Consider the following 23,469-nt stretch of genomic DNA (forward strand, 5'->3'; position numbering starts at 1 on the left):
CTTGGGGCTTTTTAGCTTGGAGAGGAGAAGCCTGAGAGGGGATCTTCTCAGTGCATATCAATATCTACAGAGTGGGGAGCAAGGGGCTGGGGTCAGACTCTTTTCAGCAGTGCTCACATAGAGGATAAGGGGCAACAGGCACAAACTAGAACCCAGGAGGTTCCATCTGAACAGGAGGAGAAACTTGTTTGGTGTGAGGCTGCTGGAGGCCTGGAGCAGGCTGCCCAGAGAGGTTGTGGAGTCTCCTTCTCCAGAGTCATTCTGAAATCACCTGGATGTTGTGATCCTGAGCAATCTGCTGTAGGTGACCCTGCTTTAGCAAGGGGTTTGGACTGGATGATCTACAGAGGTCCCTTCCAACCTCCATGATGCTGGGATTCTGTGGGACAACTGGGAAATGAAGTGGCTCAAGTGTGCACCAAGCTGCAGCTACTCAGTCTCACCCAGCCTTCCTGCTCTAGAAAAGTCCATTTCTGGCCAATATTCAGCTTTGGAGCCACTTCATGAATGTTCCCTCTGTGCTGGCCGTCCGCAGGGTCCCTCAGCAATGTGGGTGACCTTGGGCTGGGCTCTCCCTGTGCAGGATCAGTGACAATCACCGTGTAAAGTGCATTTCCCTCCTGTTTTCTCACAGGTAACCTTCAGATAAAATAATTCCCTGCTCTAACTGCTGACTGCCAGAGCTGCTAGAGACACCAGGATTGTGTTTGATTCAGAAAAGGTGCTGTGGGGGGAGGGAAGGAGTGTGGAGGGGAGAGGCTTTGTCTGAGCCAGGTAGCCAAGTGTGAAAAAGCAGAACAATCCATCCAAGGAAATATTAGATGTATTAATTCTCATCGTTTTTCATAGCACAACTCTTGAGATTGGCTTTTGGTGAGAGAAGGAAAGTGTTGGGAGTGGGACAGGGCTGCTGTGTGCTGGGAGGAGGAGCTGGGGCAGGTGAATCAGTGGAAAACACCATCAGCTCCATGTGCAGGACGGTGCTGGCCAGGAGAGTTGCAGGGAAATGGGGGGAGGGAGTTTCCACACAGTGCCCTCAAGGCAGGGCCGGGATGTCCTGATTCACACGAGGAGATTTGGAGTAGGGTTTATTTTGCCTTTCTGAGGACTTCCAGGGCTAAACGGACAGGAAAAACTGCAGTGGCTGGTCCAGGAAGTGTAGCAATGCTGCTTTTTCACTGGTGGTTGGGGAAAAAAAAACATTCTGGGTGCAATCTCTGACAGACTTGGAGTCCTTGGTGGCGTTTGGTGCTATGGCTTAAGCTGGAAGAATGCGGCCCAGCTGTTACTGGGAGAGATGACACTGGACATGGCATTAATTGTGATGGGGTCTGCTGATGCCCAGTCTCTGAGTACTACTTTGGGAGCGTGCTCTCAACTTGGTGTGAGTTACTGCATGTGCATCACTTGGGATGCCCTGTGGTGGAACAGGGAGCAGTGGGTACAAACTGGCACACAGGAAGTTGTGCCTCAACATGAGGAGAAACTTCTTTGGTGTGTGAGTGCTGGAGGCCTGGAGGAGGCTATCCAGAGAGGTTGTGGAGTCTCTTTCTCTGGAGAGATTCCAATCCCAGCTGGCCATTGTGATCCTGGGCAAGCTGCTGTAGGTACCCCTGCTTTAGCAGGGGTGTTGGACTGGATGATCTCCAGAGGTTCATTCTAACCTCATAGAATGTTTTGGGTATAAAGGGACCTTTAAAGGTCACCTGGTCCAACCTCCCCATAGTGAACAGCCAGGAGGATTTTGAACTTGGATGATCTCCAGAGATTCCTTTCCAACCCCCACCAGGCTGGGATTCTGTGGTTTAGCCACATCATAGATCCACGTGGAAATGTGCTGCCATTCCCTGATGCCACAGCCCAGGGCAGCCCATGACCCTGTGCAGAAAGCTGTGGGAGTTAATTGTTCATTAGCAACGTCCTAGCAAAGGGGACAGCAAGTCAGCCCCTGGGATGGAGCAGGGAAACCACGAGGTCGTCCGGCTATGAGGTGAAGGCACTCAGCCAGCCGCCTGCTTGTGGGCTGCACCCGGAAAAGCTCTTCCCAGTGAGCCACTGGTTAAAACTGGGAGTGTCTCTAGAGACCAGCATCCTTACCGAAATGATTCCCAGACTCTTTGCAAGCTTCTGAGGAAGCTGGCTTTGCCCTCATGAGATTAACCCAAGCTGGCTGTGGTTCCTCAAAAGGGAGCTTTGCAACCAGTGCAGGAAGCTGCTCACTCAAGGAACAGTTTCGTTTGTTGGGATGAGCTGGTCTCATAGCACAGATCAGTCCTGAGCTGGGGTTTGGACTGGAAATGGGGGCTGGAGGGGATTGTGTGGACCCTGCTTGGAGTGGGGGGACACACAGGGCCACACCCAGGATGTCAGGGGTTGGAAAGGACCCAAAGAGATCATCAAGTCCAACACCCTTGCCAGAGCAGCGCCATACAATCTAGCTCAGGGCACACAGGAACACATCCAGACAGGCCTTGAAAGTCTGGGAGAAGGAGACTCCACAGCCTCTCTGGGGAGCCTGCTCCAGTGCTCTGGGACCCTTACAGTAAACAAGTTCCCCTTCGTGTTGAGGTGAAACCTCCTGTGCTGCAGCTTCCATCCATTGCTGCTTGTCCTATCATGTGGAGCCAGTGAGAAGAACCTGTCCCCTCACTCCTGACACACAGCCCCCAGGTGGGTTTAATTTGTTTAATAAAATAAACATTTTTAAAATCCCCTCTCAGTCTTCTCTTCTCCAGACTAAAAAGGTCCTGGTCATTCAGCCTCTCCTCATCAGGCAGTGCTCCAGTGCCCTAATAGCCCTTGTAGCCTGGATCCTCTGAAGCCCCAGCCATGGCCCGTGCCTGGTGTATGCTGTGGAAGCTTTAGATGTTGCACAATGGATTGTCGGAATTGCAGGCTGGAGGTGCTCCAGGAGCAGGCTGTGGGGTGCAAGGGAAGAAAGTGGACTGGAACCTGGCCCTTCACTCCCGTGTGCATGACTTGCCTGAGAAAGGGAACCGATTTTGCCTGGTTGCGACCTCAGCACAGTCCTTTTGTGCAAAGACAGACCTTCTGGAGAAGGAAAACCAAGATCACTCCCTGCAGTTCCCTCAGGGCTTTACGAGAATTTTTAGAGGATGCCAGCAGAAATTACAGGATGGAGAAGGTGATCAGTACAGGTCAGGATCACCCTGGCCGGGCTAATGTGATAAGGACTTCCAGGAGAGCAAATTCGTCTCTGCTTGCTGTCAGGTGAGGACTGCAGGGTGCTTTGTGAGCTGTGATTGCCCACAGCAGGACAAGAGATGGAGAAGTACGCAGGTGAAGGTGTTTGAGATGGGGAAGAAGAGGGTGGAGCTTCTTCGCTCCACTTCTGCTTGCCTCCTCCTCTGTGCAGCTCCCTGGCCTCCGCCCCACCCGCAGTCTCCCTGTGCTGCCCCGGGGCCGTCCCCCGGCTGAGGCCAGGTCCTGCAAGCACCGCCCCGGGAGGGCAGGGCAGAGCTGCGGGGGAGCGGCTCGGCCCGCACTGTGCCGCCGGGACCCGCCGCCGTCGGTGCCAGGAGGTACGTGAGACCCGACCGCGGGTGCTAGGGCCTCTCTGACCCGGGAAGGGGCGGGCAGGGAGCGGGAGGGTGACCGGCAACGGGCCTGCGAGAGGTTCGGAGCAGAGACCGGGGCGGGCTGGGCTTGGTCGCTTGGTACAGGGACCGGGACAATGGCCCTGAGCGGGACTCGGAGGGGCTCGGTCCTGCCGTGTCGGGGACCGCGACAATGACCAGGGACGGGACTGGGAAGAGGCTGGAGCAGAGCCTGGGTCAGGCTGGAGTCCGCCCGTAGTACGGGGAACGGGACTTGGAGGGGGCTGGAACCGGAACTGGGTCGGGCTGGGCGCCGCCGTCCCTGGGCAGAGGACGGGACGGGGTTAGGCTTAGACCCAGGACAAGGGGCAGGAGCGGGCAGGCTCAGCCCTCGCTGGACTCGGAGCGGGGATGGGGACAGGGCCGGGTTAGATTTGGACCCTGGGTGGGGCAGAGAAACAGGTTCGGTTTAGTCCTGCAGTGCTTACACGTGTCTGGACCCCCGGCACTAGGGCTCGGGCCTGGTATGGGGATCCAGGGGGATCTCTGAGCATGGCCCATGGGAGCCAAGGGACAGAGTTTAGCTTCAGCTCAGGAAGGTGAAACCATCCCTGGAAAACATTCCCAAAACAGAATGTGTGTGAGTTGGGGCTGGAGGGGTTAGGGAGCTGCAGTGCCATGGGAGTCACCTGTTGGTGCCACTGTCTTGGGGCATCCAGTCAGCCCTCGCAGGCATCAGGGTGGCCTTTGCAAAAGCAAGAAGAGTGGTCATCGTTTTGGGGAAGGATCGTCTGTAGGAACATCAGCGTCAGGTGGAGGGGAGGGCATGAGACAAAGCCCTCAGCAAACCTTCCTAGTGCATTTGGGGCCGGTCCCCACGGGTGTCAGCATGGCAGGGGGGTCACGGATCACAAGATCGGTGCTAGAAGACGTCAGTGCCCAGGAAGGTGTTGGAACTGTGCGTGTGTGAGTCTGTTTGGAAAGCAAACAAAGACAAAGGGAAGGAGACCTGCGTAGGGCAGGTCCCTGCTGGGTGGTTTGTGACCTGACTGCTGCTCAGCAGGGTTTGGGGTTGTTCCCATTATGCCATGCCCACGAAAGACAGACAGACCTGGGATGTTGAAGGGCTCTGGTGGCACTCTGGATATCCCCCGAGTGTTGCTTTGGAAAGAAGCCCCACCGTGGAAGCAGGCAGCAGCACACAGCATGTCTGGTTAGTCACCTGGGGTGTGCACAGCTTGGCACACACCCTCTTGCACCGTGGGTTTGGGATGTGACCTGTGACAGGCACCAGTATTTTAGGAAACTCGTATCTCTACCTGCTGGGATGATTAATTCACAGAATGGTTTAGGTTGAAAAGGACCTTAAAGATCATTCAGTACCAACATCTTGCCGTGGCCAGGGACACTTTCCACTAGAATAGATTGCTTTAAGGACTCATCCTGCCTGGCCTTGAACACCTGCCAGGGAGGGGGCATCCACAACCTCCCTGGACAACCTGTTCCAGTGTCTCACCACCCTCACTGGAACTAATTTCCAGTCTAAACCTCCCCTCTTCCAGCTTCAATCCTTTCCCTCTGATTCTGTCACAAGCCCTTACCAGATGTCCCTCCCCAGCTTTCTTGTAGCCCCCTTCAGGTAGTGGAAAGCTGCTTTAAGGTCTCCCTGGAGCCTTCTCTTCTCCAGACTGGACAGCCCCAACTCCAAACTCCCCAAATTCCTGTGTTGTCACAAGGGGCAAGAGGAGAACCACCAGAGCCTTGGGTTGGAAGGTATGGTTGGGAAGAACTCGTTGGGTGGGTGTTTCCTGGGGACTGTGAGTTTTGGTAGCCCAGTGCAGGGGAAGCTGGATGCTCCTGGCCCACCTGCAGCTCATCACCAGGCTTTGTGCACTGGGAGTCAGCTACTGGAAGGGTGTTTCTTGATTTTCTTACTGACAACTTGACCTGGGTGTTTTGTCCTTCTAAGCCAGTCCCATGTGTATCAGGTGCAAGCCCAGGGTGTGTCTTCCCTACACTAAGTTAAAAATTGGGCTGGTTTGGGTAAACAGAAGTAGGTTGAGGTACTTGCCTGCCATGGAGGTTGTGTGAGGGATCTCTGTGTGGACAGTTACTCTGTGTCGTGCCAAAGCTGCCCACATGTCCTAAACTAGTGATGCCCAGGATGGGAAACTTCCCAGGTGGCAAGGAGGAAGACAGGCGTGTGGGGCTGGTGAACCCAGCCCTTGACTGAAATGTCTCTGAAGTAGCTGAGATGCCCTTGATTTTATCTGTGAGTAATTACACGGGTGGGAAAATCCTCGGGAAGGGACATGCCTGGGGAAGGAGGAATGTTTTTGGCCCTCTGTGCCCTGAAGGTAGCTTAGTGTCACCAGAGCTTGGTGCCGTGGCTGTCCCATGAGGTGGAGGTCCCAGGAGATCAGGACAGGCTTGTCCAGAGCCCAGGAGAAGGCATCCCTCTGTCAGCCCGGGTATGTGTCTGTCTCCTGAAGGCTGCTTAATGCTTTTCAGGTTATTTATTTGGCAGAAACTGGATGTTGAGGCTCTACTTGAAGCAGATGAATGTCCTGTGTGAACCATGCGGGGAGTGTGTTGTGACATAATTTGATGGCCTCAGGTTGTGCCAGGTTGAAGATCAGGAAGAATGTCTTCCCAGAAAGGATTATCAAGCATTGGAACAAGTTGCCCAGGGAAGTGATGGAGTCACCAACCTTGGAGGTGTTCAGAAGCTGCATGGATGTGGTGCTGGGTGATGTAATGTAGTGGCAATGGCTTAGCAGCAGTGGTGGGATTGTGAGCTCCAGGGTGAGTGGTTGGACTTGATGAGCTCAAAGGTCTCCTCCAACCTCAACAGTTCTATGATTCTATGATCCCCAGCAAACCTTTGTACCTGCTGGAATATTTGTGCCGGCCTCACTGGACACTGCTTTGTGCTTGCCTGCCTCTCAGCATCACCCATCTTGCCCTCTTGGCTTTGCTGGCTCCTCTTCACTGGGATTTGGCTGTGGGTCTTGCACCTTGGAGGCAAGGTGAAGTAATGCTGTTGTGGGGCTCAGTGAGAGGAAGGATGTTGCTGAATATCCAGGCTGAGGATGAAGAAGGTGGTACTGGTGAGGCTGATGGCAGTGTGTCAGTAAAAGGAGATAAGGTTCTGGGGCTCCTATGATGTGGCTTTTGGATGTTAGGAAGAAGTTTTTTGCTCTGAGGGTGGTGGAACACCGGAACAGGTTGCCCAGGGAAGCGGTGAGGGCCCCATCCCTGGAGATGTTCAAGGCTCAATGGGGCTCTGAGCAACGTGATCTAGTTAGGGATATCCCTGATGACTGTGGGACTCCCAGCCCGGTGTACTCTATGATTCTATGATTTCAAAGCAGCCCAGGAGGTCTGGGAAGTGCTGTGAGTCAGTGAGAGTGCCGGCTTTGGAAGGCGTGGAAGGGCAGACAGGTCACATCTCCAGGTGCTGAAAGGCTCTTGAGGACGACATGTGTTAGCGGGCATGGAGATGGGGTGAGGTCACAGACCATGGGAAGGCTGCTGGGGAGGAGTGGTTTTGTCTCCAGCAGGAAACAGCAGATGGGAAAACTGGGAGAAAAGCACACAACCCAAACAAACAACTAAACACAAAGTTGCCACTCATCCTGTCTCTGGCTTCAGTCTGCCCTTCTCAAGCTTCAAGCCATCCCCTCCTCATCCTGCCACCGCAAGCCCTTGTCAAAAGTCCCTCCCCAGCTCTCCTGTACGTTTCAGGTACTGGAAGGTTGTTCTAAGGTCCCCTTGGAGTCTTCTCTTCTGCAAGCTGAACAGCCTTAATAATCTGATCAGACTGCAGCCCTCTGATCGTCTTTGTGGCCTCCCTCTGGATGCCCTCCAACAGCTCCACGGCCTCCTTGCGCTGAGTGCTTTGCGAGCCCTATGACTGCCATTGTGCAGCCATCGGCGTGGCTGTGGCAGCAGCATCCTGAGCCCTGGAGTGGGTCAGGAAGCCTTTGCCTTCCCGTGCCGCCCTTGTTTTGCAGGAAGCAGCAGCGCCAGGGGCTCCGGGCTGCCCTTCGGGGTGAGCTGGCACCGGCTTAGGATGGAGGGGGAGCTTTAAGCAAAGGCTGCTGCTCACCTAGTGCTATCTGCAAGAGTGTAATTGAAGAGGAGCTGTTGAAAGTCCAAACTGAATTAAAAAGATGGGAAAATAGGTCTGGGAATATCTGTAGGGAATGCCAAGAGCGATGAAGGGGGTGTGTGTGCATTCTTGTGAATTCCTGTGTGCTCTTGGCAGGAAGCTTAGGCAGAAAGGTGTGGGAAAGCCCAGACAAGCTGCGTGGGGCTGTCCCTCTGGTCTCTGCATCCATAGAATCATGGAATTGTTTGGTTTGGGAAAGACTTCCAAGCTCATCCAGTCCAACCATCTACCCAACACTACCATGGCTACTAAACCCCATGTGCCATGGCCACACATTGCTTGACACCTGCAGGGATGGTGACTCCACCTCCCTGGGTAGCCTGTTCCAATCCCTTACCACTGTTCTAGTAGAGATGCTTGAAATGGGGGCTGGGCAGTTGGTCACATAAACAGGAATTGGCCAAGTTGGCAGCAATGCTGCCGTGACCAGTCCAGCTCTGGGTATTTCTCTCCCCTCATCTATTCATTGTTGGACTTGATAATCTTAAAAGATCTTTTCCAACCAAAACCATCCTGTGATTTGATCCTCTGGGCTGCATCTGGCCAGAAATATCTTTGCTGTTTGTGTAGGTATAATGAGGGTATAAAAAAGAGGAAAATATTGCCTGAGCCCTGCCCTGTTGCATTTTTGCCTCCATGTAGAGTTTTGGATTGCTGGTGTGTTGAGTCCTTGTGTAACAAGGGCTCTGTGCAGGGTTACTGCAGGAATGAGCTCAAGAGGATGCCCTGCAGTCATCAGCAGGGAAGGTGTTGATGAGAACGCTGGCTAGGTGCAAGGATGAAGATGAAGGTAATGCCTTTGTGATGGTGCTGTTGCTGAGGAGCTAATGTGGGGCTGGCTGTGCCCGGGAGCTGGGGTGAGGCAAAGGGATGAAACCTGGGCTACAATGTTACCCCACTGAACATCTCACCCAACCAGAGGCTGGGACCAAACCGCTGGGACTCTCAGCCACACCTCCAGAAGGTACAAAGCTCTCTGGAGAAGGCTGTGCATGAGCAGCTGGTCAGGATTGCTGCTGGACGTGGTTTAGTGGTGACTTGGCAGTGCTGGGCTAATGGTTGGACTTGGTGATCTTGGAACAGGTCGCCCAGGGCTGTGGTTGAGGCCTCATCCTTGGAGACATTCAAAATCAGGCTTGATGTGGCCCTGGGCAGCCTGCTGTAGTTGGAGGCATCCCTGCTGAGTGCAGGGTGTTCGGATAAGATGACCTTGGAGGGTCCTGTCCAGCCTGATGCAATCTGTGAATCTGTGGTTGTGTGAAAGGACCTCCTGGGTGTCATCAGCAGGCTCCAGGCTTCTTGGATGTTTGGAGCAGACCTTTCTTTTCTCCTAAATCCTTCCAGAAAATGGGTCTCATGTTTTACACCTGGGGCTGGAGCTGCACAGCAGCTGTTGGAGGCAGGCTCCAAAGGGATGAACCTGTTTGTGCTGGCATGCTCTGAACAAGCCACGCAGCATGTTCCAACTCCTCAGAAGCAAGAAAGCACTGGAGCTGAGTGCAAGCTCACCCATCCCATGCCCTCTGACTCCACTGGGGTTTGACCCATTCCCTGAACTGCAGACTCATGTCCTGTGACTGAGGTGGTGTTGCTGCTGGAGCATGAGTGGGAAGGTGATGTCACAGAGGGGAAAAATCCAAAGGTTGCAGAGGACAGAGGAGCGTGGGTGCTGCCCTGGGCAGTCATGGATGTCAGGCTTCCTCCTGAGTCACCTCGCCAGTGTTAGTGTTTCACTGGGAGCCACCGGGATGTGCTCCCTGGAACAGATTGTCTAGGGATGTGTTTGAGGACCCTGTCCCTGGAGATTTTATGTAGCCCAGGGCAGCCTGATCAAGCTGCAAGTGTCCCTGCTGACTGCAGGGAAGGGGTCAGACAAGATAATAGAATAGAATCATAGAATCAACCAGGTTGGAAGAGACCTCCAAGCTCATCCAGTCCAACCTATCCCCTAGCCCTATCCAGTCAAGTAGACCATGGCACTAAGTGCCTCATCCAGGCTTTTCCTGAACACCTCCACGGATGGCGACTCCACTGCCTGCCTGGGCAGCCCATTCCAATGCCATTCACCCTCTCTGTTAAACACTTCCTCCTAACATCCAGCCTAGGCCTCCTCTGGCACACCTTGAGACTGTCCCCCCTCATTCTGTTGCTGGTTGCCTGGGAGAAGAGCCCAACCCCACTTGTAGACAGCAGTGACCTTTGAGGCTCGCTTCCAACCTCATGCAGCCTGTGATTGTGGAGAGTGATCCTGGGTCTGTGTCTGTGCAGTGGGGCTGTTGTCACTGGTGCCTCCCGAGGAGGGGGAGATGCTGTCTGCTGCCATCCTGCCTGGGTGTCCACATCAAAAACCCTCAAGGGGTTTATCCCATGCTGAATTAAATGGTTGGTGTGTCCCATGTGAAGTCACAAAACGTCCCTCAGCTCTGGCAGCCTGTGTGGATCTGGTGAGAGGTGCAGGAAGCTCAACTGAGCATGGAGAGGAGGAGGTCAAAGGAGGGTGGAGCAAGGTGGGGGCTGGTCTCACACAACAAGCCACAGGGCAAGAGGAAATGGCTTTAAGTTGTGCCAAGGAAGGTTCAGGTTGGAGATCAGGAGAAATTTCTTAAGAGAGAGGGTTGTCAAGCCCTGGCACAGGCTACCCAGGGAGGCGGTGGAGTCTCCAACCCTGGAGAGATTTACAAACCTCATGGATGTAGTGCTGAGGGAAATGGGTTAGTGGTTATGGCTTAGCAGCAGTGGTGGAATTGTGAGCTCTGGGGGTGAGCAGTTGGACTTGATGATCTCAAAGGTCTCTTTCAGCTTCCCCAGTTTTCCGATTCTTTGACTGTGTGGAGATCCAGGTGCTTTTCAGCTGCAGGTGGTTCTGGCTTTGCAGCCTCATCACTGGAGTTCAGTGATTTGGAGATCCTGGCATAAATCATTGCCAGGGGCAGGCACCAAGGTGGGGCCAGTGGCAGGGAAGACTCCATGGTGCAGGTGGAGGGAAGGGGATGGGAGCTGGTGAGGTTGCCAACAGGAGTAAGGGCTGCGGGTAAGGGTTGGGTGCTCAGCACAGCAGGAGAGTGCAGTGGAGCAGATATGGTAAGCAGGGAGGAAAATTCCCTTGTGGATTATTAAACCAGTGCAACCTCGGAGCAGGGAATTCCTCCATGGCAGCATCCAGGAGGACCATTGTATATGTGGTCTGCTCAGGATGGCTGCAGCAGATGGCACTTGTGAGGCATCTGCCACAGTGAGGTTTTAGGGGTGAGTCAGTGGTTACTGTCATAGAATCATAGAATTGCCTGGTTGGAAAAAACCTTAAGATCATTGAGTCCAACCATAACCTAATATCTCCCTGTACACAGCTGTTGGTCCCAAGATCCTCATCCAAATGCCATTTAAACACCTCCGGGGATGGTGACTACCACTGCCCTCCTGTGACGGTGCCTGGTGACCCTTTCAGTGAGGAAATTATTTCCCAATATTCAACCTAAACCTCCCCTGATGCAACTTGAGGCCATTTTGTGCTATCACTTGTTCCCTGGGAGAAGTCACCAACTCCCACTTGCCTCTAACCTCCTTTCAGGGAACTGTAGAGAGCCAGAAGGTCTCCCCTCAGCCTCCTTTTCTCCAGGCTGAGCAACCTTAGGTCCCTCAGCTGCTCCTCCTCAGCACTGTTCTCCAGACCCTTCCCCAGCTTTGTTTCCCTTCTCTGGACCTGCTCCAGCCCCTCAGTGTCCTTCTTGGAGGCTGCCCTGCGAGCTCTCAAGTTGTGGCACCTTTTCACTATCCTTACCAGCATCCATCTCCTGCTCCAGACAGCACCAGGGATGCTTGATCAGGACAGAGGTATCAGCAGCTCCCTTCTCTGATGTCAGCACAGCAGGGCGATGACTGAAGCTGCAATAGGAGCACGCTCTGGAAAGCCAAGAGAAGAGGTAATTTGATGGAGAAGATAGAGTCAGAGGGCAGATCTGCTGCTCTAATCTGATTGCCCAGGCTGTAGGACAGCACAGGCAGGCAACAGCGTCAAACTCTCAGGCACAAAGAGATGATGCAGCAGCTTAAAACCTTGCTGTCCAGGAGTGAGGTGCCCAAGGGAAGCCAGAGAGCTCAGCAGGCATGGAGGTTTAGACCCTGTGGGTCAGTGAAACCAACCCTGTGTGTTTTCTGTGTGGGCAGTACCACTTTTCTGCCCCAAAGCCGTCAAAGAAGTTTGCAAGTGAAGTCTCAGCTGGTTGATGTCTGTGAAATGCCAAGTTCCCTGGGGATGGGAGCTTACCTGGATAAGCAGGTAAGGGAAAGAAGTCAACAGTGCCCCATGTAGCTGCCTTAGAAGAACTCAAACTGGGGAGCAGGATGAATGATGCTGGGGCACCTGGAGCATCTCTCCGAGGAGAAAAGGTTGAGAGGCCTGGGGAAGAAGAGACTGAAAGGACATCTGATCAATATCTAAAGGGAGAGTGTCAGGAGGCTGGGACCAGATTCTTGTCAGTGGTGCCCAGTGACAGGGCAAGGGGCAGTGGGTGCAAACTGGCATCCAGAAGGTTCCGTCTGAATAGAAGGAGAAAATGCTTTGTTGTGAGGGTGCTGGAGGCCTGGAGCAGGCTGCCCAGAGAAGTTGTGGAGCCTCCTTGTCTGGAGACATTCCAACCCCCCCAGTCATTGTGATCCTAAGCAAGCTGCTGTGGGTGCCCTGCTTGATCAGGAGGGTTGGACCGGATGATCCCTAGAGGTCGTTTCCAACCCCCAGCATGCTGGGATATAGCAGAGCCTTGGTGGTCCTTGTTAGGGGGTTGGGCACTAGCAACACAGCTGGGAGAGGGCCATGATGCAGCAAAGAGTGGATGAAGGAAGAGGTCAGATGTTGCACTTTGCCTCCTGCATGGTTTTATGACCTGTGCAGCGTGGTGAGCCCGTGGGGAGTTAGCATTGCAGGTGCCCTTGGGAGCAGAGAGGCTCTTTGGGAAGAGTCCCACCAGCTGCTGCAGGCTCAGAATTGCTCAGTAGGATGGGCTTATCACTGTCATGATGGTGGTGAGGACTTCTGAAATGTAACCTCTGCTGCAGCAGCAGCTGCTTGCTAGGACCAAATTGAAGCCAGGGGCAAGTTAGGGAGTCAGGAAATGCCTTCCCCTAGGGCCAGATGGTACTGTATGGCAGCAGTCCAGGCAGTGGGGCTGTGCATGGTGCTGGGTTTGCCCCTGCCTGCCAGCAGCTGCTGTTGGGCAGGGCTCAGCAGCTTGTGTTCACACAGCACTCCTGCAGAGACCACAGGAGTGAAGACTTTGCCCTGATGGGATCTGGGTGAACATTGACAACCCCGATGCAATGCCAGGGCTGGGTCTGGAGGGGCTGGGATACCCCTGGGTGAAGCTCTGAAGCGGTGCAGGGACACAGTTGGCGAGTGGGCTGCAATGGGGAAGTTACTCTGCAGCTTCCTCCTCCCCAGGCTTCTGTGCATGTATCTTCCTGCAAGCAGCTGGAGTTGGGCTGTTTACTGGGAATGCTGGTTTATTCTGGCCCTGGAGCCTGGAAACTAGGCTCGGGCTCAAGCTAAACAAGCAAAGAGGGAACTGGAGACCATCGAGCTGTACGAGTGTGCTGAAGGGTGAGGATGGAAGCAGCAGCACAGCCAGAGGTGACTGCCAGCAGAAACAAGTGTGGAGCAGGTGGGTAGGAGAGGAGGAAGACCTGGCAGTTTTCCATCTGCATACTGGTTTTGGCACTGGTGTAGTACTGGGAGGCTGCTGCAGGACCTTCTTGAGTGGGGTGTATGGGAGCTTTGCTGCAGGGATCTGAGTTACTCAGCTGGGGATTACAGGGATCTGAGTTACTCTGCTGCAAGAGTGGTCAGGCACTGGAACAGACTGCTCAGGGAGGTGGTGGAGTGTCCATCCCTGGAGGTGTTCAAGCAACCTATGGCTATGGCACTTGGGGCTACGGTTTGATGGCCATGTTAGGTTGATGGCTGAACTGGATGACCTCGGAGGGCTTTTCCAACCCATACAATTCCATGATTCCATGCAGCCAAGGGCTCACCATCAGGCTGGGTTACTGCAGCATGGGCAAGTTCTGGCCAGGAGCAAGCCGGGGCTGTGCTGTGGATGTCGTTTTGGAGCAGCCCTTGCTGGCAGCAGGTGGGGGAAGCTGCAGAGTTGGCTTGGCTGGCAGAACAACAGTTTTGCTTTCTCTTCTCTGGGCAGGCAGAGTAGAGGTGGTGCAGGGCAGACAGCCAACAAGCACAAGCAGGACTGCTCCATCTCAGACAAGGGGAAGGAGCAGTTGTGAGCTAGAGAGCTGGTGCAGAGCACTTGCAGGTTCCTTTGCATTGCTGTTTGACTCCACGACACAGGGAGCATTGTTCCAAGCAGTGACATTTATTTTGGTGACCTCTTTTTTTTTTTTTTTTGGTGCTGTGAAAAGAGGTTGCTTGTCACACTCCTATGGATGGTCAGTCTGAGCTCTTAGCACATGAAATTCAGTTCTTTGGTGAGTAAGATTGGCCAGCAGCACCAGGGAAGTGATTGTGCCATCGGACTTGGCACTGGTGAAGCCCCACATTGAATCCTGGGTTTAGTTTTGGGCCACTCGCTCCAAGAAGGACAGTGAGGGACTGGAGCAGGTCAACAAAGAGCAACAAAGCTGGTGGTGGGTCTGAAGAACAGGGCTAGTGAGGAGAGGCTGAGGAGCCTAAGGGTGTCAAGCCTGGAGAAAAGGAGGCTGATGTGAGACCCAGCAGTGTGCACTTGCAGCCCAGAGGGCCAACCAGGTCCTGGGCTGCATTAGGAGAAGTGTGGCCAGCAGGGCCAGGGAGGTGATTCTTCCCCTCTACTCTGCTCTGCTGAGACCCTACCTGGAGTACTGCATCCAGTTCTGGAGCCCCCATTACAAGAAGGATGTGGATGTGTTGGAGTGTGTCCAGAGAAGGGCCACTGGATTGATCAGAGGTCTGGAGCAGCTCTGCGGTGAGGACAGATTGAAAGAGTTGGGGCTGTGCAGTCTAGAGAAGAGGAGGCTCCAAGATGACCTTCTTATGGCCTTTCACTATCTGAAGGGGGCCTACAAAAAAGCTGGGGAAGGACTTTTCAGGATATTAGGGAGTGACAGGACTGGGGGGAATGGAGTGAAGCTGGAGATGGGTAGGTTCAGGCTGGATGTGAGGAGGAAGTTCTTCACCATGAGAGTGATGAGAGCCTGGAATGGGTTGCCCAGGGAGGTGGTTGAGGCCCCATGGCTGGAGGTGTTTAAGGCCAGTCTGGATGAGGCTCTGGCCAGCCTGATCTAGGGTAGGGTGTCCCTGCCCATGGCAGGGGGGTTGGAACTGGATGATCCTTATGGTCCCTTCCAACCCTGACTGATTCTGTGACCTTCTGGCTCTTTACACCCTCTGCAAGGAGGTTGGAGCCAGGTGGGGGTTGATCTCTTCTCCCAAGGAACAAGTGATAGGACAGAAGGAAATGGCCTCAGGTTGCAGCAGGTGAGGTTTAGGGTGCATGTTAGGAAGAAATTCTTCCCAAAAAGGTTTGCCAATCCTGGACCAGGCTGCCTACTAGCAGTGGTGGAGTCCCCATCCCTGGAGAGCTTTACAAGATGTGCCAGATATGGTACTGAGAGACTTGGCAGTGCTGGATTGATGGTGGGACCTGATAACCTTCAAGATCTTTTTCAACCTAAATGAGCCTATCATTCTATGAAAGGGTTGGTGAGGACCAAAGTGGGGTGACAAAAAGCAGTCTCCAGGAGGAGAAGAAAGAGATGGAGAGGAGTCCTGGGCTAGTGAGGAAGTGGTAGAACAAGAGGACATGGCCTCAAGTTGCACCAGGAGAGGTTGAGGTTGGACATGAGGAAAAATTTCTTCCTCCAGTGGCCTGTCAAAGCCTGGAGGAGGCTGCCTAGGGCACGGTGGTGGAGTCCTCATCCCTGGAGGGGTTTCAAAGCCATGGAAATGCAGTGCTGGGGGACACAGCTTAGTGGTGACCTGGCAGTGCTGGCTTAACAGTTGGATTTGATGATCCTAAAGGTCTTTTCCCACCTAAATGATCCTGTGATAGCAGCAAAGGGTCGTGGTGAGAGCAGCCAGCAAGGCTGCTGCCACATGGGGACAAGCACAGTGGAATTGGGCTCCCGGTGTCAGCTGGATCAAATGGCAGTGCCTTGGCTGCCAGCATGGCCACCTGGGTGGCCTCTGCACCCCACTGTGCACTAACCATTGCTCTCCCCCTCTGCTCAGAGCTTGCTGCCTGCCCAGGGAGGGGTCCACATGTATGCCAGTGGGCCTGCAGCCCTGTGAGGCAAGGACAGCTCAGGCCAGCAGCCAGCAGCAGCCATGGCCCACTCCCGGGACAATGGCTCACACTACGCCCTGACAGCCATCGGGCTGGGCTTGCTGGTCCTTGGCATCATCATGGCCGTCTGGAACCTGGTGCCTGGTTTTGGTCCCCCCGACAAACCCACTGCCCAGGCTGGCAACAGCAGCAAGCCTGACCGTGGCACTGGAGGTGTCCTGAAGAGCAAGACTTTTTCGGTGGCCTATGTGCTGGTGGGAGCAGGAGTGCTGCTGCTGCTGCTCTCCATCTGCCTCAACGTCCGCGACAAGAAGAGACAGAGCCAAGAGATTGTCCACGTGCAGCGCCAGGTGTCTGTGGAGCCCTCGCAGCAGGAGGACAGGTGAGATGGGGGGGAGGGAGGGACAAAGGGACAAGGAGCAATGGATGGAAGCTGCAGCACAGGAGGTTCCACCTTAACACAAGGGGGAGCTTCTTTACTTATAAGGGTTCCAGAGCACTGGAACAGGCTCCCCAAAAAAGTTGTGGAGTCTTCTCTGGAGACTTTCAAGGCCTGTCTGGATGTGTGCCTGTGTGCCCTGAGCTGAATTGTATGGTCCTGCTCTGGCAGGGGGGTTGGACTTGATGATCTCTTTGGGGCTCTTCCAACCTCTGACACCCTGTGAACCTGATCCTGACGGAGGCAGCAGGGCTGAGTGTAGTGATGATGACAAGGGTTATTGTTCACTCCTCAAGGTGAGGAGAATAAGGCCAATAGAGGCACTGAGTGGTTTTAGTGGGAAGGGATCTTTAAAAGTCACAGAATCACAGAATTAGCCAGGTTGGAAAAGACCTTCAAGATCGAGTCCAGCCTATCACCCAACACCTTCTAATTAACCAAACAATGGCACTAAGTGCCTCATCCAGCCTCCTTTTAAACACCTCCAGGGATAGTGACTTCACCACCTCCCTGGGCAGCCCATTCCAATGCCAATCACTCTTGCTGTGAAGAACTTCTTCCTAACATCCAGCCTGAACTTGCCCTGGTGCAGCTTGAGACTGTGTCCTCTTGTCCTGTGCCTGGACGTGGGACCAGCCTCTCCTGGCACAGCTTGAGGCTGTGTCCTCTTGCTCTGTTGCTGGTTGCCTGGCAGAAGAGACCAACCCCACCTGGCTACAGCCTCCCTTCAGGTAGTTGTAGATGGCAATGAGCTCTGCCCTGAGCCTCCTCTTCTCCAGGCTGCACACCCCCAGCTCCCTCAGCTTCTCCTCACAGGGCTGTGCTCCAGGCCCCTCCCCAGCCTTGCTGCCCTTCTCTGGGCACCTTCCAGCACCTCAACATCTTCCTTAAATGAAGGGCCCCAGAACTGGACACAGCACTCAAGGTGTGGCCTGACCAGTGCTGAGTAGAGGGGCAGTGCTGGCCACACTGCTCCTGAGCCAGTCCAGGATGCCATTGGCTCTCCTGGCTACCTGGGCACACTGCTGGCTCATGGTCAGTCAGCTGTCAACCAACACCCTTAGGTACCTTTCTGCCTAGCTGTTCTCCAGCCACTTTGTCCCCAGGTCATCTAGTTTGACCCTCCTTGCAGCCAGCAGGGACATCCTGCAGGTTGCTCAGAGCCCCTAAGCAACCTGACCTGGAATGGTGCCAGGGATGGGGCATCTCCCACAGCACCTCTCTGGGCAACCTGGACCAGGGTCTCACCATCCTCAGCATAAAGAATTCCGTCTTTCCAGTCTGAATCTTCCTCTTTTAAGTTCAGCCCATTAGCCCTTGTCCCATTGCAGCACTCCTTGCTGAAAAGTCCCTCTCCATCTTTCTTATGGGCACCAGAAGGTCTCTCCTGGAACCTTTTCTTCTCCAGGCTGAACAAGGCCCATTCCCTTCAGCCTCTCCACACAGCAGAGGGCTTCCAGCCTTCTGATCACTGTTGTGGCCTCCTGTGGACTTGCTCCAGAGCAGCATGTGCTAAAACCAAGGCAAGCTGACCTCCTGGTTTTGCTGCAGATATGTGCTGCAGTTGTAAAGAGTGTCTCCAGCTGTTTGTGTGATGAAAGGGAGGGTTGGTTGTGAGCTGAGGTCTGGATGGAGCTGGTGGCCAAACCAGTGCTGCCAGCTGTGCCACTCCTGGATGTACACAGGCAGCCAAGAGGGAGCTCTAGGGGCAGCAGCTAATGATTAACACAGGATCGCTGCCGCAAGCCCACAGTGGAGCAGAAGGTGTAGGAGGTGGCATCAAGCTGGGTGCAGTCAGTGCCAAACAGCCTGAGGCTGGAGGTGGAGTTTAGACCTGGTGAAAGTCTGCTGGGCTCTCCTGTTTGCTGGGGGGGAAACTCCAGTGAGCAGAGCAAAGGCTGCTGGAGTAGCAGACATGGTCTGAGCAAACACAGGGTGTGAGAGAAGTCCTTGGCAGCTGGGAATGCACCTGGAAAATTGCTTTTTCCCTGGTAGATTGTGAAGGTAGCTTCATAACACAAAGGAAATGCCAGGTGCATGTGTGCAGGGACCTGTGGCCTAGATGGTAACATACTGCAGAGCTGGATCTCTGCAGAAAAACTCAGGGTAGCTACTCAGCCTAAAAGACATCCAAATGTCCAAGGCTGATGTCCCTCTGACATTTATTTTGCCTGATGGTTGAGAGGTGAGGAGAGGAATCAGCATTTTGCTGGGGGGAAAAAATTCTGTTGCACAGTAAAATAATAATAAAACAGTGGGTTTGTAGGCAAAGTGATGAGCAAAGTCTGGTGTGTGTCAGAAGGCAATAAAACCATGCTGGAACATAATGGGGGCTGCAGGCTGTCCTGCCAGACAGAAAGGAACTGGTCTGTGGGCACTTTCAGCCCAGCAGCCAGCTGTCTCCTGGGCTGCAGCAAAAAGAGCGTGGCCTGCAGGCTGAGGCAGGGGATTCTGGTCTGGTGAGACCCCACACAGAGTGGGGTGGTCCAACTCTGGAGTCCTCAGCACAAGAAGGACATGGAACTGTTAGGGCAGGACCAGAGTAGGCCACGAAGGTGATGGAGGGCTGGAACACCTCTGCTATGAATACAGGCTGGGAGAGTTGAGGCTGTTCAGCCTGGAGAAAAGAAGGCTCCTGGGAGACCTTAGAGCTGCCTTCCAGGATTTGAAGTGGGCTACAGGAGAGTTGGAGAGGGACTTCTGTAAAAGGCTTGGAGTGACAGGATGAGAGGTGATGGCTTCAAACTGGAAGAAGGTGGATTGAGGTCAGACATGAGGAAAAATTCTTCCCCGTAAGGGTGGTGAGGCATTGGAACAGGCTGCCCAGAGAAGCTGTGGAGGTTCCAAGCTTGGAAGTGTTGAAAGCCAGGTTGGATGGGCACTTGAACAAGCTGCTCTAGTGGAAGGTGTCCCTACCCATTGCAGGGGGGTCAAAACTGGATGATCTTTAAGGTCCTTTCCAGCCCAAACCATTCTTGGATTTCATGATACAATTTAGAAGGGCAAATAATTTGTTGAATCCTTGAGGGGTGGTGATTTTATTCCAGTACCTGAAGGAAGCTTACAAGAAAGCAGAAAAGGGACTTTTTACAAAGGCTTATAGACTCATAGAATGGTTTAGGTTGGAAGGAACCTCAAAAGATCATCCAGTTCCAACCCCCTGCCATAGGTAGGGACACCTCTCACTAGAACAGGTCACTCAAGGTGTCATCCAATCTAGTCTTATGAGGAGAGGGAATGGATTGAAGCTTGAAGAGGGTAGATTTAGACTGGAGATGAGGAAGAAATTCTTTAGAGTGAGAATGGGGAGACACTGGAACAGGCTGCCCAGGGAGGTTGTGGATGCCCCCTCCCTAGAGGTGTTCAAAGCCAGGTTGGATGAGGCTTTGAGCAACCTGGGCTAGTGGGAGGTGTTGGTGGTTGGCTGGTGGGTGCCAACCCCCCATGGCAGGGGTGTTGGCACTCGATGATTGTCAAGATCCCTTCCAACCCATTCTAGGATTAATCTCTGCTCACCAGGGCACTGAAACATCTTCTGACACACTCACATTTGCCCCCTGTATAGCCAAGAGGAGGAGGACGATGACACATCTTCCCAGTACTATGTCCCCAGCTATGAGGAGGTGATGAACACAGGCTACTCTGAGTCCAGGGACTCGGACAGGAGCAACAGGATCAGCATTTCCCTGCCCTCCTACGAGTCTCTGACAGGGCTGGAGGAGAGCAGCCAGAGCCCTGGCGGTGCGGGCGCAGAGCCCAGCCCAGACCGGCAGCCTGGACGGCACAGCTCCCGTCTCAGCAAGCACCTCAAGCCTCTGAAGGTGCGCAGGATCAAGTCAGAGAAGCTGCACTTGAAGGACATCAGGCTGAACATCACCCAAGGGAACAGCACTGCTCCCATCACCATAGAGCCCTTGACCCCACCGCCCAAGTATGAGGAGATCCAGGACAAAGTGCCAGGGAGCCAGCAAATGACTTAGGAAGAAGAGGGATTCTGCAATGCTGCTGGGCTTTTGGGGAGGGGGGGGGTTGGAAAGCAACCACGCTCAGAGGGGCTCGGTGTGTGGGGGTGAAAAAGCAGTCAGGGCTCCCTGGAAGCTGTGACATGGAGGGCATGATGGGTCTGAAGCACCATGGCATGGGGCCAGGATGAGCTTTTCCCAGTCTGGAGCTTTACAAAAGGCTGTGGGGAGAGAAACCTGAATGCCAGTGAATCTGCTGCTCTGAAGTCAGTGGAGGCTGGAGGTACCTAAAGGGTAATTTGTGGCCTTTTCCAGAAGGACCAGCAAAGTATCTTCTTGCCTTCCCCTCCTTGTGCCAGCAAGACTATTCTGAACCGTCGAACGGATGATGAAGGAATGGGAAAGAACAACATTTCTCTTGTTTTGGTGCCTTTTCTTTATGAGCAAGGGAAACTGTTGCCAGAGTAGCACTGCAGCTTTCACCCGCTCCCATCCAGGGCTAGGATGGTGGCCCAGGGCCAGCCCAAATTCCTGCCAAGGTCTGTGCTTTGCTGGTGGGAAGTGGACTGAAGCAAGCCCTGTGCTCCTTGGGGAGAAGGATGGATTTCTTGCCTCAGCTTCATGTTCCAGTACAAAGAGATGAGCCACTTGAGGTAAGAGAAGTCCAAGGGGTTGGGAGCTGTGAGGACATCACTGCCAGGAGGCGAAATGACTGTGAGCTAGACCTGTTCTAAATAAATGTTTTGTACTCTCTGTGTGTGTGTTTGTAGTTGGCCCTTCCCAAGGCTTCCAAGCTGTCTGAGGGTGAATGCTGCTCCACAGGCATCCCAGCCACATGCCATATTCCAGACTTCCATCAAAGCCATGGATGACCAAGTCATCAGCATGTTCAGCCAGGGGCTTTTTTGTGTGCTCTAGATAGAGGTGGTTAAGCGGAGAGGAGAATCTCTGAGGAATTTGGAGCAGAAGTTGGTGAGGCAAAACTTCCCTCAGCCTCTGGGCTGCTGGGATGGATGTGGATTTGTGGGTCTGATGTAGTCAGGGACTGCCCAGCAGAGGCTGGCTTGGCAGCATGGTTGATAGAAGGTGAAAGGAGTTGCAGGTGACTGAAATGAAGACAGAAGATGTCAGTGAGGGGTGATTTCAGAAGAAGTTTATCATGAGGGTGATGGGACACTGGAACAGGTTGCCCAGGCAGGTGATGGAGGCCTCATCCCTGGAGATGTTCAAGATTAGGCTTAATGGGCCTCTGAGCAACCTGATAGAGGTTTGGGGGGTGCTATCCTGGGAAAGTTTGGAATGCTGCTGCCTGGGGAAGGGTTTGGGTACTGCTGCTCAGGGAAGGATTGGGATGCTGGTGCCTGGGGAAGGGTTTCAAGGAATCCAAGATGATAAATACTGAGGCAGAGTCCCAAAACCCTGCATGTAATGGGAGTTCACAGAGCCTGGCCAGGCATTTTGTGCACTCACATAGTGCCAAGACAGCAAGTCCGACCTGCTGAATGCCAAGATGTCCAGAAATGAAGCTGGAGCAACTGGGCTGCTAGTGCTGGCCAAGGTAAAGCTGGTTCCTGCTTGGAGCAGCAAGTATTTTAATTTCCAAAAGTATATGTGTGGGATGCAGCCAGGAAAAGCAGTTTTGCTTCATGACACACAGAGGAAGCCCTGTGGATGCCTCTTCATCCCTCTTGGCTCTGTGCTGGAGGAGCTTTGATGGAAAAGCTTTGAAGCCAGACCCTGCATCCTGAGAGGTGTTTGTGGTGTCTGCCATAGGGAGGGTAGGATCAGGGGAATACACCCAAATAGGAGTCACATCTCTCAGAGCAGAGAGGACAAGTGCCCAGAAAAGGGCAACATGATGCAACCTGGGTGCAAGAAGCACTCAGGGTAGCATCAGTAGCAAAAGTGATATGGGTTATAGAACCATAGAATGGTTCCAGTTGGAAAAGACCTTAAAGATCACCTAGTGCCAACCTCCCTGCCAAGGGCAGGGACACCTCCTACTAGGCCAGGTTGCTCAGGGCACTCTTTTCCAGTGACTCAAATCCTTACAGTGAGAGTGGAGATATGCTGGAACAGGTTCCCAGGCAGGTTGTGGATGCCACCTCTCTGGAGGTGTTCAAGGCCAGGTTGGATGAAGCCTTGAGCAACCTGGGCTAGTGAGAGGTGTCCCTGCCTGTGGCAGCGGGGGTTGGAACTAAGTGATTTTTAATATTCTTTGCAACTCAAACCATTCTATGCTTCTAAGATACGACACCATGCAGACACCTCAGGATCTCAAAGTCTTCCTCAAATCTTGCTGATGCTGGGGTCTGTTTCCACCACAGGTTTCCAGCTCCTTACGAAACAGTGCACAGCAGGAGACAGGCAGCTCCAGATTGGCTGCAGAGCCCAAACCTTCAGCTTCTGCGCACTTCTCCTTGCTGCAGTGGCAGCATCCCCGCAGCTGTCCCAGCAGCCAGGCTTCTGAAGCTGCCAAGCCCGTGCCAGAACCACTGCTGCAGAAATGACCTGTGAATGCCAGAGCCAGGCATGTGCCCCACCATCTCATCAGCTGCTTTCACCTGCACCTGCAGGCTAAGGCCAGGTACTCCCCCAAGACCAAAATTGGTGGTTCCTAGCCTGTTGTAATCTCTGAGCATTGAGTGGATCCAAGCAGAGACAGTTTTGAGGTGAGCTAAGCTGAGGAGTGCTGCCAACAGTGGTCTCCCCTCAGTCTCCTTTTCTCCAGACTAAAATCCAGAGCTAAGATCTGCAGGAACTGCCTCTCCTCCAGTGAACAAGTACTATGAGCTTTAGAGGTTGGAAGTGACCTCCAGAGATTGACTCCAACCTCCCTGCCAAGGCAGTATCACCCAGGTAGTTTGCACAGGAATGCATCCAGGCAGGTTTTGAAAGCCTCCAGAGAAGGTGACTCCACAACCTCTCTGGGCAGTCTGCTCCAGGGCGCTGTCACCCTCACTGTAAAGAAGCTTCTCCTCATATTGAGCTGAAACCTTCTATGTTCCAATTTGTAGCTATTGCTCCTTGTCTTATTGATGCTGTCATGGAGCCATGTCCAGCACAG

At 53.7% G+C, this 23,469-nt stretch overlaps 1 protein-coding gene across 2 annotated transcripts; it reads left to right on the plus strand.

The window, feature by feature from the left end:
- The first annotated feature begins 3,332 nt into the window (after window positions 1-3,332).
- TMEM51 (transmembrane protein 51) lies at window positions 3,333-21,154 on the plus strand. 2 transcript variants are annotated; one of them, XM_064171864.1, is made up of 3 exons: window positions 3,333-3,542; window positions 15,947-16,383; window positions 20,006-21,154. In XM_064171864.1, the coding sequence occupies exons 2-3, from the start codon at window positions 16,043-16,045 to the stop codon at window positions 20,418-20,420; spliced, it is 756 nt and encodes a 251-aa protein (XP_064027934.1). In that variant the 5' UTR covers window positions 3,333-3,542; window positions 15,947-16,042; the 3' UTR covers window positions 20,421-21,154. The 2 variants fall into 2 exon arrangements, with proteins under 2 accessions (XP_064027934.1, XP_064027935.1); XM_064171865.1 differs by lacking the exon at window positions 3,333-3,542 and adding an exon at window positions 5,249-5,330.
- Window positions 21,155-23,469: the final 2,315 nt, after the last annotated feature.

This window comes from Pogoniulus pusillus, chromosome 36, assembly GCF_015220805.1.
Source record: "Pogoniulus pusillus isolate bPogPus1 chromosome 36, bPogPus1.pri, whole genome shotgun sequence".
Taxonomy (NCBI): Eukaryota; Metazoa; Chordata; class Aves; order Piciformes; family Lybiidae; genus Pogoniulus; species Pogoniulus pusillus.

What these genes read in the sequence shown, in the direction of transcription:
- TMEM51 (XM_064171864.1), top strand. Translation starts at nt 16,043, where the DNA reads ATGGCCCACTCCCGGGACAATGGCTCACACTACGCCCTGACAGCCATC. An exon ending in CCCTCGCAGCAGGAGGACAG is followed by an intron (nt 16,384 to 20,005) that starts GTGAGATGGGGG and finishes CCCCCTGTATAG; the next exon opens with CCAAGAGGAGGAGGACGATG.